The sequence below is a fragment of the Castor canadensis genome, chromosome 14 (assembly GCF_047511655.1).
Source record: "Castor canadensis chromosome 14, mCasCan1.hap1v2, whole genome shotgun sequence".
In the NCBI taxonomy this organism is placed as follows: domain Eukaryota; kingdom Metazoa; phylum Chordata; class Mammalia; order Rodentia; family Castoridae; genus Castor; species Castor canadensis.
In genome coordinates, this window is record NC_133399.1 from 40,022,036 (window position 1) to 40,040,185 (window position 18,150).

The following is an 18,150-nucleotide window of genomic DNA, read 5'->3' on the forward strand; positions in this document are numbered from 1 at the left end:
GGTGAGCAATTGCCAGGTGCAAGGGCCCGGTTCTACCCCAGCACTGGGAGCAAAAGAGCACAGGTGGGATTCTGTCTCTTTAATATTTCCAGATGTAAAACTTTGTTCACTGTGGGCCTTTCCTTTTTTCTTTTCTTTTTTTTTTTCAGTGCTGGGGATGGGACCCAGGGCCTCACACATGCTAGGCAAGCACTCACCACTGAGCTGCACCACAACATAAATCTCTTCCTTTCCTTTCCTCCCTCCCTGCCTCCCTTCCTTGCTTCCTTCCTTCCTTTTTCTTTTTTTTTCTTTTCTGTATCAGTGCTGGGGTTTGAACTCAGGGCCTACACATTAAGCCACTCCATCAGCATCAGCCCTTTTTTGTGATGGGTTTTTCAAGATAGGGTCTTGTGAACTATTTGCCTGGGTTGGCTTTGAACCTCAATCCTCCTGATCACTGCCTCCTGAGTTGCTAGGATTACAGTGTGAGCCACCAGCAGCTGGCACTTTCCTCCCTTCCTTCCTTCCTTCCTTTCTTTCTTTTCCTTCCTTCCTTTCATTCTCTCTCTCCTTTCTTTCTCCCCCCTCTCTATTTCTCCCTCTCATTCTCCCTCTCATTTTTTGGAACGGTCTCACTAAGAGCCCAGACTGGCCTCAGCCTAGAGCTCCTCCCGCCTCCCAAGGGCTGAGATTACAGGTGTGTACCAGCATGCCCACCTTCCCAGCCCTTACTTCTCAATTAACCCCTCTTTCCTGGACCTAAACCTTGGCTGAAGTTCCTTCTTCCAGCCTCTCCTGTCCTTGGCAAGTCCCCCTAAACTCCCAGGGGCTTCTTCGCCTTTTCCAGCTAAGGGAGAGGCAGATGTGGCTGGGAATCCCCCCCCCCCCCCGAGTGCCCAGCCTGTCTCGGGGGGTTTCCTTGCACATTCATGGCAGGCTTCGTGCACAGCGGGGACTCAGTGTGTTCCTGGGGCTCCAGATGGTGTGGAGAAGGCTGTAGGGTGGGGCTGCTTCAGGGCCTAAAGGCTGGAGTGGGGTTGGAGACCATTCCTGTGGTCAGCAAGTGAGTGACACCCCCCTCTCTGGCACACCCTGTCTCTGTGCCTGTGTCCCTCTGAGCCCCTGTTCTCGTTCTTGGCACTCCATCTCTGTCTGTCTCTGTCTCTATCTCTGTCTTTGCATCTTTTGGTCTCTGTACCTGTGTGTCTCTATCTCTTTCTGTGTTTCTCTCTTCCCTCCTCTGTCTCTCTCCCCATCTCTCCTCTGTGTCTCTCTGTCTCTTGCTCTCAGGATGTCTCTCCATCTCACCCTGTCTCTGTCTCCAGCTCTCCTCTTCTGTCTCTGCCTGAGTCTCCTTCTGTCTCTCTTCCCTGATCTCTTTCTCTGTCTCCATCTCTGTCTCTGTCTGCATCTCTGTCCCTCGGGCTCTTCCTCCCTCCATCCTCCTCTGGCCTTCTCTGCATCTGTCCCCCTCCCTGGGATTTCCCCCATCATTCACCGGTTCAGCGGAAGGAAGGCCACATGTCCCTGTGCTGGGAAAGGCCATGAGGTCACTTCTCTCTTTTGGGGCCTCCTCTCCCTACCCCCACCGCAAGTTTTCCGCTCTGGGGTGGCCAGTGGGGGATGGGAACTCTTCTGGCCAGTTTGTCAGACTTGGAGGGGGCTCAACAAGGGCTGGGCTTCCCCTGGGCAGGTCCCTAGTCCCCTGTCTCCTGCCCAAGCCTTGAGCGTTCCCACTCCAGCTCCCGAGAGCAGAATCACCACAGCCATGACCCTGACGCTCCTCCTGGCCTTCGCCCTCTGGGTTGGCTGCCTGCCCTGCAGTGGAGGAACAGGTATGTGGGACCCTTGGAGTGGGGGCCAAGCACAGAGACATTGTTTGGGGACTAGGCCTTGACTTTCAGCCTCAGATCAGGTCTGAAGTGGGTTCCCCACTGTGCTGATGGGGAAACTGAGGCACAAAGAAGCTGAGTCCCTGGCCAGAGTGACAGCAGGCAGTGCCAGTCACAGCCTGGAGCCACCTATAGACTTACACAGAGTGTGGAGTTGGTCCTCTGTGGCCACAGCTTCCACACACATGGCTTCAACAACCAGGGGACACAAAATATTAGGGGAAAAAACTGCATCTGCACTGAATGGGTACAGAACTCTTCTTGTCATTAGTCCCTAAACGATATAGTGTGACAAGTATGCACACAGCACTGACATTGTATCAGCTGTCCCCAGTCCTCTAGAGATGACTTAAGGTCTATGGGAGGAACAACTCAGGCTCTGTACAAACTATGCCATATTGTAGAAGGGACCTGAGCGTCCACAGGGGAGGGAGTTCTGGGGACCTGGAGACCGACGCCCCACGGATACGAAGGGTCGACTGGAGGGATAAATTCTAACTGCATTCATTTTTTGGGATACAGTGCACATCCATCAGCGTCAGAGCAAAAACAGGAGAGGGAGGAGGGATACGCTGCCAGGCGCTGGTGGCTCATGCCTGTAATCCTAGCCACTTGGGAGGATCGTGGTTTGAAGTCAGCCTGGACAAATAGTTCTCGAGACCCCATCTCTAAAATAACCAGAGCAAAATGGACTGGAGGGGTGACTCATGTGGTAGAGTACCTGCTTTGTGAGTGCAAAGCCCTGAGTTCAAACCCAGGTCCCACCCCAAAAAAAAAAAACCAAAATTAGGAAGATCAAAAGGGATATAGCTGAACCTCTTCCTGCCTGTTCCCCTCGTGACTGATTGATAGTGGGGGCTGAGTGCAAGGCAAGGGCTGTGACAATGTCGGGTGAATCGGAGGCTCACCTCACTCTCTGTTTCCTTCAGGGGGGCCCTCGGAGGTTCCAGGCCAGCCCAGGGTGCAGTGCCGTGCCTCTAGGTACCCAGTTGCTGTGGATTGCTCCTGGACTCTGCCACCAGCTCCCAACTCCACCAGAGCCACATCCTTCATTGCCACTTACAGGTCAGTGGGGCTGCAAAAAAAAAAAAGTCAAGGCCAGCCTGGACTAACGCAGTGGGGAGACCCTGCGTTAATGTAAGCAAAGTAAAAAGGCTTTTTAGAACCCACGTTAAACAATGCAAGACACTGGGTGAGGTTAATTCTAATGTCTGACTTCAATATTATCTGAATATGCCAAATATATAGTATGATTTAATGTAACCTGATGTGTATTTATATTGATAAGTTAATTTAATATCACGCAATATGAGTATCCAAAATATCAGTCTCTCTTTTTGTTCGTTCTTGGTGTTTTTGTGTTTGTGGAGTTTTTTGTTTTCGGCTTTTTTAATATATTAATTTTGGACTGGGTGTACGACTTGGTGATGAGTACTTACATAGCATGTGTGAGGCCCTGGGTTCCGTCCCCAACACCCCAAAACAAACAAATGAGGCAGGGCATTGTTTCCTTTTTTTTTTTTTTTTTTTGCGGTACTGGGGCTTGAACTCAGGGTCTACACCTTGAGCCACTCCACCAGTCCTTTTTGTGATGGGTATTTTCGAGATAGGGTCTCATGAACTGTTTGCCCCAGCTGGCTGTGAACGCCGATCCTCCTGATCTCTGCCTCTTGAGTAGCTAGGATTACAGGTGTGAGCCCCAGCGCCAGCTGGTTTTGTTTTTTGAGATAGGCGTCACTATGTAGCCCAGGCTGACCTAAAACTCTTGATTTTCCTGCGTCAGCCAACCAAGTGCTGGGATTACAGGCGTATATCACCAAGCCCAACTTGGATCATTGTTAATGTTGCAGAAAGGTCAATGGCCCAGTGCTGACCCCAGGCCAACATCCTAAAGTCTGACCGCTGCATGTTCCTCAAATTGAGAGAATGTGAGTTGGATTCCATACTGAACCCACTGACCTGCCAACTGTTGGAACCTCCCCTGGAGTCACATAGCCAGCTGGGGACAGAGTCAAAGCAGGACCTTACCCAGGACCTGCAGGGTCCACCCTCTTTGGGGGTGTAGGGCCAGCGGGAAAGGCTGAGACCCTCACGGGCCACTCCGTGTCCAGGCTCGGCGTGGCCGTCCCTGGGGAGAGCCTGCCCTGCCTGCAGCAGACGCCGGAGGCCACCAGCTGCACCATCGCCGACCTGCAGCTGTTCTCCATGGTGCCCTATGTGCTCAACGTCACAGCCGTGCACCCAGGCGGCACCAGCTGCAGCTTCCTGTCCTTCGTGGTCGAGCACATCAGTGAGTGCAGTCCCCACCACCCCTGTGGGCCACCTGTAGCTGTCAGCCCTCCTGCTGCTCCACCTTCCAGGCTATCAAACACCTGTGCTTTCTTCCCTTTTCACCTGTGTTCCAAGCCCTCCACCACCTGTCCTCCCATAGGAGCCACCAGGGGGCACCCGTGAGTCAGGTCCCTCCCTCCCCTGCACACAGCCCACCATGGCTCCCACCTCCCTCAGGCTCAAAGCCCAAGTCCTCCCTGTCCCCTCCCTGCCTCCTCCTCCCTCTGTCCCCCTCGTTCCCTCTGCTCCAGCTACACGGCCCCCTTGCTGCTCCTCCATCACCCAGGCTTGTCCTGCCCCAGGACCTTTGCACAGGCTGTGCTCACTATCTTGAATTCTCTTCCTCCAAATCCTCATGAGTTATTTTTTCACCTCCTTCAGGTCTCTGCTCACATGTCACTTTCTCAGTGAGGCCTCCTCCCCTTAGTACATTCTTAAAAATTGCAACCCTCATTATAAAAAATTGCTGGAGGTGAGTTGTTAGAAAGAGGTACAGCAGTACCTCAAACACCAGTAATAGGCTTTATTCTTTAGGCAGGAGCCCTGTGGAGGGAGACCCCAGCAAGAGAGCTAGAACCCATACACAGGCTTGCACTAGATATAGGGGGGCCACTGGAAAAGTACCAGGAAGGTCACTAAGGGATACCATCACTGGGCAACCAAGAAAGATAAGTTGTAATTAGGTCACTGTCTGCTCAACTGTCCTTGGCACCCATCCAGAGATAAAGATTAACAACTGTCCCTTTGTCAGTCTTTGGGGTTGGGTGGGGAGTTTCTAGTGAGCCATCTGCAAGGTGGGAGGGGGTCTGGTCCTAACGTGGCTGTCCTCACTGTTAACCCCAACATTCCTGCCTTTTGGTAGCTAGCTAGCTAGCTAGCTAGGAAAAAGGACAATGAAATTTCATTTAGCTACTTTTTGCCAAGGCAAGGTGTTGAGGTCTCTTAAGGAGAGGGTTATCAACAGGGTCTCTTGCTTTAGCAGGCCTGTTGGAGGAGCAGGATTGAGTTGATCTGGGTAGTATGTGGACAAAGGCCTAGAGCCTTTAGCCCAGAAAGACCACTGTCCCCAGCTGTCCGTTGTTTGTTGTTGGAGGTTGGCCACACATTTTGTGGTCTCTTAGGGATTTTACGAACAATCCCAGACTAGTTGACATAAAAGCAGCATCTTTCCTGTAGAGGCAGCGTGGTTTGGAGTGGCAACCTGTGTAAAGGAATGCAGGCTTTGGGGGAGAAGGTGAGACATGCGGTTAAACACACATGGCCAGTGATTATCAGCATGAGAAGGAAAACCAAGGGATCTTGGGGTACAGACATCGGCTACAGGCCTAGGTAGACAAAAGAACTCGGGGCAGGGGATGAAGGCATGCACAGGAAACCGTCCCAACCACAGGTGAGACTGGGTCGGTCACCATCTCAGTTCTGGTTTGGGGAGAGGTTCCGGGGTTGTTATCTGAACAGTGTTTCATTCTGAGTAGAGTCTGTGGTTGGGGGTAGTTTCAGTCCCTTGTTACAAAGATGTCATCGGTCATTTCTATCCTTTCTTGACTCCAAGGTGGCTGAGGAGAGAATGGCTCAGAGCAAAGGACAGTAGACAGAATGGAGAGCTGTTGTGTTTTCTGTTTTTAGTTACTCTGTGGTCCCAAGTAGGGAGTCAGTGCCTTTTAATAAAAGCAGTCCAAGTACCTGGGGATCAGGGAACTAGGGTCTTTTGGCCAGTGACAAATACAGGAAAAGGGGACAAAAGAACTTGCTATTTAAGTTTAAAACTGGAAACATTTTTATCAAGTAGAATACAGAGTAAGTAAAAGTCAGAAAACTCCAGTTAAATAGACTACCCGGGAAAACAACTCCATGAGCAGGGACTACTAAAAAGATAAGTTTGGAGCCAGCAAAAATAATATGTCTTTTTTTAAAAATAAACTTTAATACATTTTGATGTAAACATTGTGAAATCATAAATCATTTTTTCTTTTCTGGTGGTACTGGGGTTCGAACTCAGAGCCTTGAGCTTGCTAGGCAGGCGCTCTACCACTTGAGCCACTCCCCCATCCCAAATATGTCTTTACTTAAATAGAAGGCCTTGTCCTAAAATATGCGTTTGTGTTCTGTCAGAAGTGCCTGCAAGGGCTTGGATGTCTAGCAGATCCCTCTTTAAAACCTCTCAGCTTTAGTAACTTTTGTGAGGTTTGCCACAGTGACTCCATCTGGATTGCGACAGCTTTCCCCTCTTGTCTTCAAACTGTCTCTCAAGAGTCCCCTGTGAAGATTTTTTTCAATTAACTGTTTTGGTTAATGAAAGTCCCTTAGTGCCAGAATAGCTTTTCCAGATGTTTTCCACATTGGAGGGGAAGGACCAGGCAGGTCAGGTGGGAATCAGTGCCAATTAAGACCCATTTGGCCAAATTATAAGCAACAAAAGAGGTTTGGAAGAAGTGGGCTTACCTGGCATCTATTTTTAGTTCTGTCTGGACTATAGATGATATCCTGACAACTTAAAAATGCTGCAGAATGTCAACAGACAAATTAAAGGTTTTCCAAAAGCCAACAAAAACAAAATTTTTAGAGGCTGACTCAACGGAATAATAGGTAATTGTCAGAATCATTTCTGGGGATTTGATTGCAAATGCTGCAGAGAAGGACCCAGATTGCTAATGACAAGACTTAGAACAGCCAGGGTTAAAGTGCTGAAAAGTAGTTTAGGAACTGGGCGAACATCTATTATTTTTATTGTAGACAGCATTAAAGAGGCAACACTGAGTGTTCCTTGTTACAATTAGGAGCACATGGACACAGTGCATCTGCTTGGTGAAGTTTGTTTTGTTTTGTTTTGGTTTTTTTTTTTTTTTTTGGAGCAAAATGTAGAATTTTGGCTAGTAAGATAATAGGTATAGAGCACTGACGAAAGTCAAAATTTAGATCTCTTAAAAGTTGGGACAGTGCCTGGGATTTTAAATAGTCTTATTTTTTAATGTACAAGTACATTTTATATATACATTGCCACTTATTTGGCTAAGACAAATACAGGCCAGGTTTTAAGTAGCTGGATTGCCCAAATGGCAGGTTGTTTCTGAATGTTACTGATTACAAACAGCAGAACTGCCAAAAGTTTCATTAACCATTTTATATGTCGAAGGTCTAAGTGGAATGCTTTTGGATAAGAGAGCTTTAGCTGGTCATTTTATACATATTAAGCGGACAATGTTTGTACAATATTTAGGTAAAGTCTAGACAGAGCTCTACATACTTTTAGTCACAAACCTATACTGTACCAATTGTGCCAAAATTACCCAAAACAACAGTTGTTTTATCGCACAGATATAAGAAAAAGTCACTTAAGAGACTTTTACGTGAACAAATACTTAAATGAACTCTGGTTTAGTTAAGGCTTAGTTTTTTGAGGAATTTAAAAGTTTGACAAAATCAACAGAAAACACAAGTAATTATTTTGATAAAATCTTTCTTTATGATTTTTTTTACGGATCTTACTTAGAGCAGAACAATGTTAAGATAGCTTTGTTATTTTATAGACATAGAGAACCAGGTTCTAGTTTAACACGACCTTATAAAATCTTTTAGGTAACTCCTAGATTACAGTCAACTAACTTTATCGTACGCCAAAGCTTTTATTTTACATTTTTAAGACCTACTCAGAACCTTTATATAACATTTTGAATCTTATGATGGTTTGTCCTTTCCCCTCTTTTTCATTTTTGAAACAATCTTTAAGGCAAACCTTTTTATAAAATCCTTTTTCATTTAATAGTATTTTTTTATTTCCCTTAACTTTTTCCAAAAATATTTAATACCTTTTTATAACCTTTAAGAAAGACAATCTTAAGCTGTTTTTTTATACAATAAGTACTTATAAGTTACTTATAAAGACACCATTTGTTAATAGACCTAATTATAAAAGAATTGAATGCAAATTACACTGACCCAGGATGAAACAGATTAAGGTTACTGTCCATAAAATAATGCCTGTATTCTACTTAGACCTGATTGCCATAAAACATTAAAAAATTGGATTATCTTAAAAGCAGCAGCAGAGGAGGTGGGGAGAGAAGAGAACAGAGTTTTTTTTTTTTTTTTACATTAACACTATAATAAGAATCATGCATATGTAAAAAGTTTTAAATCAAGCAGGCCATAAACGTCAATTTAAGTGTGCATAGACTCAAGAGCTCAAGAATGTGTAAAAATGAACTGAGTGGCCATAAATACACGGATCAATTATTTTTTTAATTTTTAGGAGCAGATTGAGGTGTGTCCCATTCTGTTCTTTTAGGACTTATTTTGGGCGGCTTGATAGCTGAAGTAAGCGTCAATTTTAGGAAAGTATTCAAAGTCAGTCTCAATTTTTAATAAGACTGTTGTCGCAGCTATTAGATTTTTGTCTCTAATAAGTTAGTCATACAATAGGCATCACAAAGTTTACACAATGATATGAAACCATTACTTTAAGTGCACTCTTAGATATTGAAGGCTTTAGATTACCTCTAGAGGGTGTTTTTTTAAAAATAACCTCTAATGATAACTTACCTTCAGTTACAGTAGCGTTTTAGCCAAACCTTTAAAGTAAATTGCTGGAGCCTAGGCTTGGTATGGTGCTGGCATCCCATCCTTGTCAGACAAAGGACATGGGACGCACGAGGGGTTGCACAAGTTTATTCTCTTATTTTATATTAAAAATTTGTTTTAAAATTAGGATTAGTATGACAGGCTGGACAAAGGGCAGAGTGTTGTGGTAAAAAGGATGACATTTCTACTGGAACCAGAGCTAGGGAGCTCAGCCCTGAAGACTTTAGGTAAGGGGCCTAATAAAAAAAAAATCTAAATGCCTAATTGAATCCATAGCAGAATCCCGGAAGGCTGTGCTTTTGCCTTTTAGTCAGTGTCATAACCTGGAATACTGACATTTTAGTTTTAAACACATGGGGCATTTTAGATGGAGAATTCAAATTGTGTCCTTGGTCCCTCCAGCTTGTGCACTTGTGGGACTGAGTCGTGAGTCCATAACTCTGATCACATGGCAGCTTGGCCAGGACAGCAAACAGGCCAGCCCAGGGTCACCACCTGCAGTGTCCTGGATATGATCTGGTTCCCCTCCCGGCCTTGACATGTCTACAATGGGAAAACTGCCCAGCTCAAAAGCGAGACTTAAAGGAGAAAGCTGTTAGTGAGTGTTTAGGCGGACTTAGAGGCTTAGCATTAGGAAGAAAAAAATCCAGGAGGTTGAGACAGAAAAGTATCTCAAATCCTCAGCCATATGTCATTTAGATTTATAATTGATTTTATGTTTGCAGTCCTGGGATTGTGTGAGTCGCTCCAGAGGCTAAGAAAACTGACAATATAATTTGAGGAGGACTTTTTTCTTTCTTTCTTTCCTTTTTCTTGTCTATCTCTGTCTTTGCTGTCCTCACTCGGATGACCAGTCCAGAAGAGGTGAAAGAAACCTCCATGATGGCCGAGACGGATTCAGAGAGAAGAGTTTTAAAGTGAAAGCTTTTTTATATACTGCGAGATGAGGAAGGGGGAAGGAGGACATAGAGTTGGGCACAGTCAGAGGAGGAGGACAGAGGCACGCCAGGGGGATTTTTGCTTAGGAGGAAAATATGATGAGGTGAACAAGATGGACAGAGGGAGAGTCTAGAGGGAGAGAAACGAAGCTAGACATAGGGAAACCTTACGCCATGTCCCATAGCACTGCAGGAAGTTTTTCAATCATGCTGAACTTGGAAACTGAAAATGTCCTGTTTTGTCCAATTTATATTGGTGTCAGCCTGCGTTACATTAGAAAATCAGTTCAGGCTTAAGATTTCTGTGTGACCCAGGGTCTGGCGGTTTGGGAGGAGACATCTCAGTGGACTGTCCCTCAGGGGGTTCTGGCTTATTTTTGTGGAAAAAGGTGGTGAATAATCCCCATCATGGTCCCGCCTGGTAGGACAGACTTATCAGAGGGCAGGAGCGTCTTTACTACCTACTGATAGTCTATGAGATGCCTCGGGGACAGTGAACCTGTATATTTTCTAGGCATCCCCAGAAAATACTAGGTGAGGGGTGGACAGAGGGAGTCTCTTGCCTGGCCGGTGCTTCCATGGTCCACAGTAGGACTAGAGAGAAATCTGGATGAAGGGGAAAACTCACCAAAATTGAAGACCAGTGTTGGATGGAGGGCCCAGCAATGGGGAGTGGTCCCTGATGGAGCCATCAAAGAAAGGAAAGGAAGGAAAGGGTGGGGGAGATAGAACAGTGAAAAGGGAGGGAGAGGCAGCAGGGAACTGGGGGGGAGGAACACGGGGGGGGGGGGGACTCCAGCCTCCATTTAGGGGCCCAGAATGAACCTGGGAAGAGCTGTTGTTGTTTGTCACTTTTTAGGTTGTGACAGCGGAGAGCTGGAGTCAAACCTATATTCCCTGGCAGTGTGAACAAAGGGAAGGTCGGGATCTAAGGTGGAAGAAAGCCTGGAAATAGGGAACCTCTTGTTCTTTGCCATTTCTCACACTGAAGTTGTTTAGGTCTCAGAGGACATTGGGGTTAAAAGTTTTAAATTTGGGCCATTTAGAGGAATTATCTAATTTGTATTGAGGTCAAATTTTCGTAGAGAAACTGATGAGGATTTTGGGTTTAGATCGCCTTTTAGGCCCAGTTTATAGGGTTGTGTAAAAGACACCCCGGGGTGAGGCAGAGGGAATCTCTGAGTGGGCATTGCCCATGGCGAGGGTTAGGAAGTTTTTCCTAGGGTGTCCCCTAGAGAAATCTTGCAAAACTGGAAAAATGAACATGGGGCAGTAGGTAGTCTTTAACCTATGTAGCCAGGGGCCAAATGGCTGGAGGGGGAGAGGAAGGGGAGAGAGAGGAACACTGAACGCAAGAATGGCCGGAGACTCACACACAGAGGCACCATGGAGTGCAGAGGAGAGGCCGAGGGCCCTGCAGGAGGTCACAGAGGAATGGGAAATATAATAGTTAAGAGTCATATAGAGGATGGTGAGGAGGGAAAGAAGGGAGAGAGGAGAGAGAGAGAGAGAGAGAGAGAGAGAGAGATTTGGAGAGAGGTCAGGGGGATTGAGGATGAATGCTGTTCCTCCTCACTAGAAACTCTCTCCCGGGTTTGGTTTTCTAACACCAAAAGTTAGAAAATAAGAGGCATGGAAGAGGCAGAGAGATGGCTCAAACACCAGTAATAGGCTTTATTTTTAGGCAGGAGCTCTGTGGAGGGAGACCCCAGCAAGAGAGCTAGAACCCATACACAGGCTTGGGCTAGATATAGGGGGCTAGTGGAAAAGTACCAGGAAGGTCACTAAGGGATATTGTTGCTGGGCAATCAAGAAAGATAAGTTGTAGTTAGGTCACTGTCTGCCCAACTGTCCTTGGCACCTATCCAGAGATAAAGGTTAACAACTGTCCCTTTGTCAGTCTTTGGGGTTGGGTGGGGGAGTTTCTAGGGAGCCACCTGCAAGGTGGGAGGGGGTCTGGTCCTAACATGGCTGTCCTCACTGTTAACCCCAACATGGGTGAAAACAGGTTAGCATCCTTGAAAGTGCTGTGCACTGATACTCTATAATCCAGCTATTCCACCCGAGAGAAATGAAAACTCACATTCTCTTAAAAAAAAAAAACACTTGTTCATAACATTCATGCAACATTATTTCTGACAGCCAAATGGCGAGGACAGTCTGTGCCCATCTGTGTATGAAAGGACACACACAGTGTCCAGCCACACACTGGAATATTACTCAGCCATGAACAGGAACGAGGCTCTGGCAACATGGAGGGACCCTAAGGTCATGGTGCTCAGTGAGAGAAGCAGACATACGAGCCCCCACAGCCTTGTGACTGTTGATAGGAAATATCCAGGACCAGGGAATCCGGGGACAGGAAGTGGACTTGTGGAGACCAGGGCTGGGGAGGGGAGAGGGTGATGGCTGATGGGGCAGGGATTCCTTTTGGAGTGATAGAATGTTCTGGAATTATCCATGAGTTTGCACTCCACAGTGGTGAGTTTTGTGATCTGTGATTTACATCCCCAAAAGTCGCCACCCCTCTGTACTGGCCTCCTGGACTTTTCTCCCCTGCCCTGTACAACCTGCTGGCTTGTTTTTGTCTGTCCCTGGCGGGGCAGTGTTGGTCACCCTGTGTCCTCTGCCAGGCGTAATGAAAGGTGCCGAATTCGCACTTGTTGGTTGAGTCACTGAGTGAGTGAGTGAGAGGTTAGATGCCACTGGGTTCCCTGACCCTGCTTCCTGCTGCCCCATCAGTCAAGCCAGACCCTCCGGAAGGTGTGCGCCTGTGCCCTGTCCCTGGACAGCAGCTGCAGGTGCAGTGGCAGCCCCCACAGTCCTGGCCCTTCCCGGACATCTTCTCTCTCAAGTACTGGATCCGCTACAAACGTCATGGGGCCACTCGATTCCGCCAGGTGAGGAGGACAAGGGGGGTCCAGGGGGAGCCAAGGGACCCTGCAAGAGGCAGCAGGCACTGTTTTGGGGCCTTGCACAGAGCTTGGGGCTAGCAGTGCGTAGAATAAAAGCAACCAGGGTGTCGACCCAAAAGATTGAAAGTCAGGAATTCACACAAGTCCTTGGATACACGAGCTCGATGTAGCATACTTCACAAAAGCCCAAAAGCAGGGAAAGCCCGGTGTCCATGGAAGGACAAATGGACACACAGCTTGATCCATTCACACACTGGCATATTACACATCCATGAACAGGAACAGCCTCTGAAGAACCCTGAGGACATGGTGCTCAGTGAGTGTATCAGACACACAAGGCCCCCACAGCATGGGGCTCCATGGACAGGAAACTTCCAGAACAGGATAATCCTGAGACAGGAAGTGGACTTGTGGAGGTCAGAGGCTGGAGAAACGGCAGGGTGGCTGCCCCTGGGGACAAGGCTTTCTTGGGCATTGGAATGTTCTGGAATTAGAGGTGTTGGTTGCACAACTTTGTGTATGCTAAAAAATTTATGCCACTGAACTGTCCACTTTAAATGTTTATGTTACATAAATCTCATTTATTTTGCCGTACTGGGATTTGAACTCAGGCCTTCACCTTGAGCCACTCCACCAGCCCTTTTTTTGTGAAGGGTTTTTTCAAGATAGGGTCACATGAACTATTTCCCTGGGCTGGCTTTGAACCCTGATCCTCCTGATCTCTGCCTCCTGAGTAGCTGGGATAACAGGCATGGGCCGCTGGCTGAACAATTAGTATGTACAGAATGTTAGCTATTAGTATCTTAAAATTATAATTGACTAGGCTGGGTGACATAGTGAGATCCTGTCTCAAAAAAAATTATAATAAAAATGATCCGTCATTATTTACTAAGTCTTTTTCTTGGTCATAAAAGGCACAAAGCACGGTGTATTTACCCTCCCTGTTGACCCAAAGACATTTCCTGTGGCTTCAGAGATGGGGTGACTTTATTTAAATTCCCCAGCTTTGGGGGATGGGAGTTGATGTCTTGACAACCTCTTACCTTGATGCAAAATGGGATGAAAACCTGGAAGTGGACAGAAGAAACATGGACTGGAGTCCAGTAGGGGTCTACCAGGCTGGTGAGACGATGGGAAGCCCGTCTGTGTCCTCTGAGAGAATCTGGTCCTGGTGGCTGAAGTTCGTAAAGGCCATTGTGGAGAGCGGAACTGCCCCTGGCCAGAGGGGGACCAGCTGCCACTGTGGCAGCCCTGACTATCTCACTGCAAAACCTGTGTTCTGCCTACAGCTCCACACAGCCCAGGGTCTCAAAGCTTTCCAGGAACACCCAGCTGCAGGGGGCACTGTTTTCTGCTTTCTCTCTCCCTCCTGGGTATTACTGAACCTCACTGGGCTTAACTGGGGGTGACTGGAGACTCAGAAAAGACACAGGATAGACAGACAGATAGACAGTGGAGCCAGGTGTGTTGGATGCTTGGGTGGAGATGCACAACCTTCATTGCTTTTCCTCTATCTTGATTCTTCAAGGCCTTTCTCCTTGCAGTTCTTTAAAACTTTGCTTAAAACCTCGTTCCTTAGACTTGCACTGTCCCATGTTTGCTCTCAGCTCATCTTTAGCCAAATTGCTGTTAAAGTCTTTTGCCCCCAGGCTTGCAGCTTTTCTTTAGCATTCTCTCTTTAGCTTTCTTAAAGCCATGGTGCTCAGACTTGCAAATTCTCAGTCCTCTATCTGCACTGTCACACATTCTCTTGGGCTTTTCTTTAGCGTCTAAGGCCTAGGTTAAAGTTCTCGGTGCAGACTTTCTATCAACCCCTCTTCAGCCATTCTTTTCCCTTCAGCAATTCTTTTCCCTTCCAAAAACTTCCCACACCAAAATGCCCAAAGCCAAAGCCCAGAAAACCCTCCAAGGCCCAAAGTAAAAGACAAAGGCAAAAAAGCACAAGCCCCCAGGCCTCCTCAGGGGTGTTTTATAAACAGCTGCAAACTGGGTGGAGCAGTGGTTCTCGGGGAGGGGCGTGACATTGTAGCAGGAGAAACTTACATTCCTGTTTCTCTGAACACAAGCTTAGGAAAACAGCTGTTCTGCTTTTCCTGTTTCCTGACCAAGGCTGTGCCTATCTCGGCCCACAGGTAAAAGCAATTAAGCCGCATGTCGCCTTGCTTAGGTCCAGTTCTCATAGGCTTTTCATAGTCCGCTCCCAACACCCAGCTGCCCTTAGCCTCTCTGCTCTGCTCTCAGCCCTGTGGCTGGCTTTGAACAGCAATCTGATCTCTGCCTCCTGAGTAGCTAGGATTACAGGCTAGGAACCATAAGTGCCCATCTTTTATTTTGTTCTGTTTTTTGTTTTTTTGTGGTACTGGGGATTGGACCCAGGGCCTCAAGTCCTGCTAGGTAGTCACTTTACCACAAGCCACACCCCCATTCAGTGTTTGGAATTTTTAAGTTCACATAGAATTCACCCTTTGAGCCGGACATGGTGGCTCATGCCTGTAATCCTAGCTTCTTGGGAGGCTGAGTTGGGGAGGATCGCAGTTCAAAGACAGCTGGGGAAAATATTTCTTGAGACCCCATCTACACAATAACTAGAGCAAAATGGACTGGAGGAGTGGCTTAGGTGGTAAAACACCTGCTTTGTAAGTGTGAAGCCCCGAGTTCAAACCCCAGGACTACTAAAAAAAAAAAAAAAAAGAATTCACCCTTTGAAAGCACAAAATCAGTGGCTTTGAGCACATGCCTTTTGATATCCACAGGGCACTGGTCCACGAACTGCGTGGATGCTCGGATCCCTGATGCACATGGTGTAGTTAGCACAGAACATGTGCACATCCTCCGGCAGACTTCCCACCACCTCTAGATGACTTGTAACGCCTGCTCCAAAGTCAGTGCCATCTACTCAGTTGCTACATTGTATCGCTCAGGGAATAATGACAAGAAAATAGTCTTAAACTGGGCACCAGTGGCTCATGCCTGAAATCCTAGCTACTCAGGAGGCAGAGATCAGTTCGAAACCAGCCCCAGCAAATAATTCATGAGACCCTATCTTGAAAAAAAACCATCACAAAAAAAGGGCTGGTGGAGTGGCTCAAGGTGAAGGTACTGAGTTCAAACCCCAGGACCGCATAAAAAAAAAAAAGAAAAGAAAAAATCTGTACCTGTTCAAACAGACACAAGTGTTTTTCCCTAAAACAGGTGGATGTTGACCCCTCAGATTCAAAGGGCCACTGTAACATTAATCTAAATTTGAAAATTCTAAAACCATATCCAGTGACTTCATGGGACAAGTCTGGAGGAGCCATGAGAGAGTATGTCAGGCCTGGGTGAAGGAGGAGGGCCTGGAATGGAACGTTCTGGAAGGGGGACTGTGGAGTTCTGGGGACAGGAAGGACAAAGCTGGAGAGGTTTCATTTGCACCTGCAGGACTTTCATTCACAGAGGGACAACAGAGAAGCCAACGCTTTTGGAAGAAGAATTTCTTACTGGGATTTCCAGGACCAGTCCCTGCAGGGGCACACAGGACGCCCTGGGCTTTGTTCAGGACACCAAGGCACAGCAAGGGGGAGGCCAGGGTCCACTTTCTGGGGGTTCTGCAGGAAAGGCAGGGGAGGATTCAGCAAGCTCTGGCTGCAGGGCACGGTGGCCTCCAGGCCTGGTCCCCAGCCCCAGGGTGACTCAGCCAGGGAATTATTGGCTTGGGCGGGACCATCGGAGAAGGGAGTGGCTGGGAATTTAGACATGGGACTAGCCAATTTGCAAATGAAAGTTGCCCTCTGGTCAAACCCTTTGCCATCTCTAAGACGTGCCTGACCCTGGGAGGGGACCTCTCCCTGCCAGCAAGAATTTTGAAAAGTGAAAGCACAGGATGGAACAGGAAAAAAAACCACCATGAGTACCGAGCAGCTGGGGGAAGGGAAGACCCCAGGCTCTGAGGGTGGAGAGGATATTTGGGGCTGGGGTTCCCAGTGTGGTCCAGGAGGGATCCCCAAGTCTGAGCACTGAAATCCAGTGAGGTTAGAACTCAAAAGGACCAGAGATGTGAACGGTTACATTAGTCAGATTTTCGTTACTATAACGGGATACCCAAGTCTGTAAATGTTAGAAGAAAAGAGAAGAGGCTTAGTGTGGCTCATGGCTCTGTTGCAATGTTGAGGAACTGCATGTGGTGATGGCTTTCTTGCTGGCAGTGTCCTGAGGTGGCAGGTGTCTGTCTGTCATGTCTCTCATGTCTTTCTCTTCTTTTTTTTCTTTTTTTTTCCTAGTGCTGGAAAAAAAAACTTTGAACTCAGGGCCTACATTTTGAGCCACTGCACCAGCCCTTTGTGTGTGTGTGTGTGTGTGTGTGTGTGTGTGTGAGTGTGTGTGTGTGAAAGCTTTTGTCTACATAGAGTCTCACAAAGTATTTTCCCAGGGTGGCTTTGAATCATGATCCTCCTGATCTCTGCCTCCTGAGTAGCTAGGATTACAGGCGTGAGCCACCAGCATTGGTCTGGCTCTCTCAGGGTCCAATTATAGGGGCTCCATCTTGATAATGTTATTTAACCCTTGGAGGCCCCCACCTCTACACACCGTGGATGGAGTAGGTTTCCATCCTCTGGATTCCTCACAATGGGGTTGACTTTCAATGCATGAAGACTTGAGGGACACACAAGCCACTCCCATAATGACAGGACTGCTTAGGGCAGGCCATGCAGGGTGGGCAATTGGGAGCTGAGTCCTGGGCCTGAGCCAGCAGGGAGGGGAAAGATTAATGCCTGGTTCCATGCATGAGTCCAGCTTCCTCTCTCCTCACAGGTGGGGCCCATCGAAGCTACGTCCTTCACGCTCAGGGCTGTGCGGCCCCACGCCAGGTACTGCATCCAGGTGGCTGCTCAGGACCTCACGGACTATGGGGAGCCCAGTGACTGGAGTCTCCCTGGCACTACCCCCTTCACCCTTGGCAAGTATTGGGGGGTTCCCAGCACCCCTAAGGAGGGCCTGGGTTCTGACTCCACCCCCTGCTGATGTCCACTTGAGGGTGCGTGGAGTCTGCCTGAAACTGGGTTTGCATGCTGACCTGCTGCTGCTGAGCTGTTGGACATTCTGGGACCAGTGACTTTGCCTCTCTGAGCCTCAATCTCCCCACCTGGGAAATGGGAAAATACTCTCTCCTTTTATCATAGTGCAGGGCTTCATTAACTGTGAATGTCAGATATTTTTAATTAGATATTTTAATTAGTAAAATTATTTTTGGAAGGAGGATGACTCTGGCTCAGTCTATTTTTCTTCCTCTTTTTTTTCTGCTATAACAACACCACAGACTGCATCATTTCTTTTTGAGACAGGATCTCAAACATAGCTCTCCATCCTCCCACCTCAGCCTCCTAAGTGCTGGGATTACAGGTGGGCACCACTGTGCCCAGCAATGACTGGGTAATTTATAATGAATGCAAATTGATTTGGCTCATAGTCCTGGAGGCTGGGATGTCAGAGAACAAGGAGAAAGCATTTGGTGAGGCCCTCTGGCTGTACCATCCC

The 18,150-nt window shown here is 47.4% G+C and overlaps 1 protein-coding gene across 1 annotated transcript; it reads left to right on the forward strand.

The window, feature by feature from the left end:
- Nucleotides 1–1,560: 1,560 nt before the first annotated feature.
- Ebi3 (Epstein-Barr virus induced 3) lies at nt 1,561–17,859 on the forward strand. Its single transcript, XM_020165857.2, has 5 exons — nt 1,561–1,817; nt 2,804–2,939; nt 3,986–4,164; nt 12,464–12,621; nt 17,428–17,859. The coding sequence occupies exons 1-5, from the start codon at nt 1,751–1,753 to the stop codon at nt 17,635–17,637; spliced, it is 750 nt and encodes a 249-aa protein (XP_020021446.1). The 5' UTR covers nt 1,561–1,750; the 3' UTR covers nt 17,638–17,859.
- The last annotated feature ends 291 nt before the right edge of the window (nt 17,860–18,150 follow it).

Bases quoted from the DNA above. Each gene is read 5' to 3' on its own strand.
- Ebi3 (XM_020165857.2), top strand. From the start codon at position 1,751: ATGACCCTGACGCTCCTCCTGGCCTTCGCCCTCTGGGTTGGCTGCCTG. The intron at 1,818-2,803 runs GTATGTGGGACC...TGTTTCCTTCAG, and splicing joins GCCCTGCAGTGGAGGAACAG to GGGGGCCCTCGGAGGTTCCA. The intron at 4,165-12,463 runs GTGAGTGCAGTC...CTGCCCCATCAG, and splicing joins CTTCGTGGTCGAGCACATCA to TCAAGCCAGACCCTCCGGAA.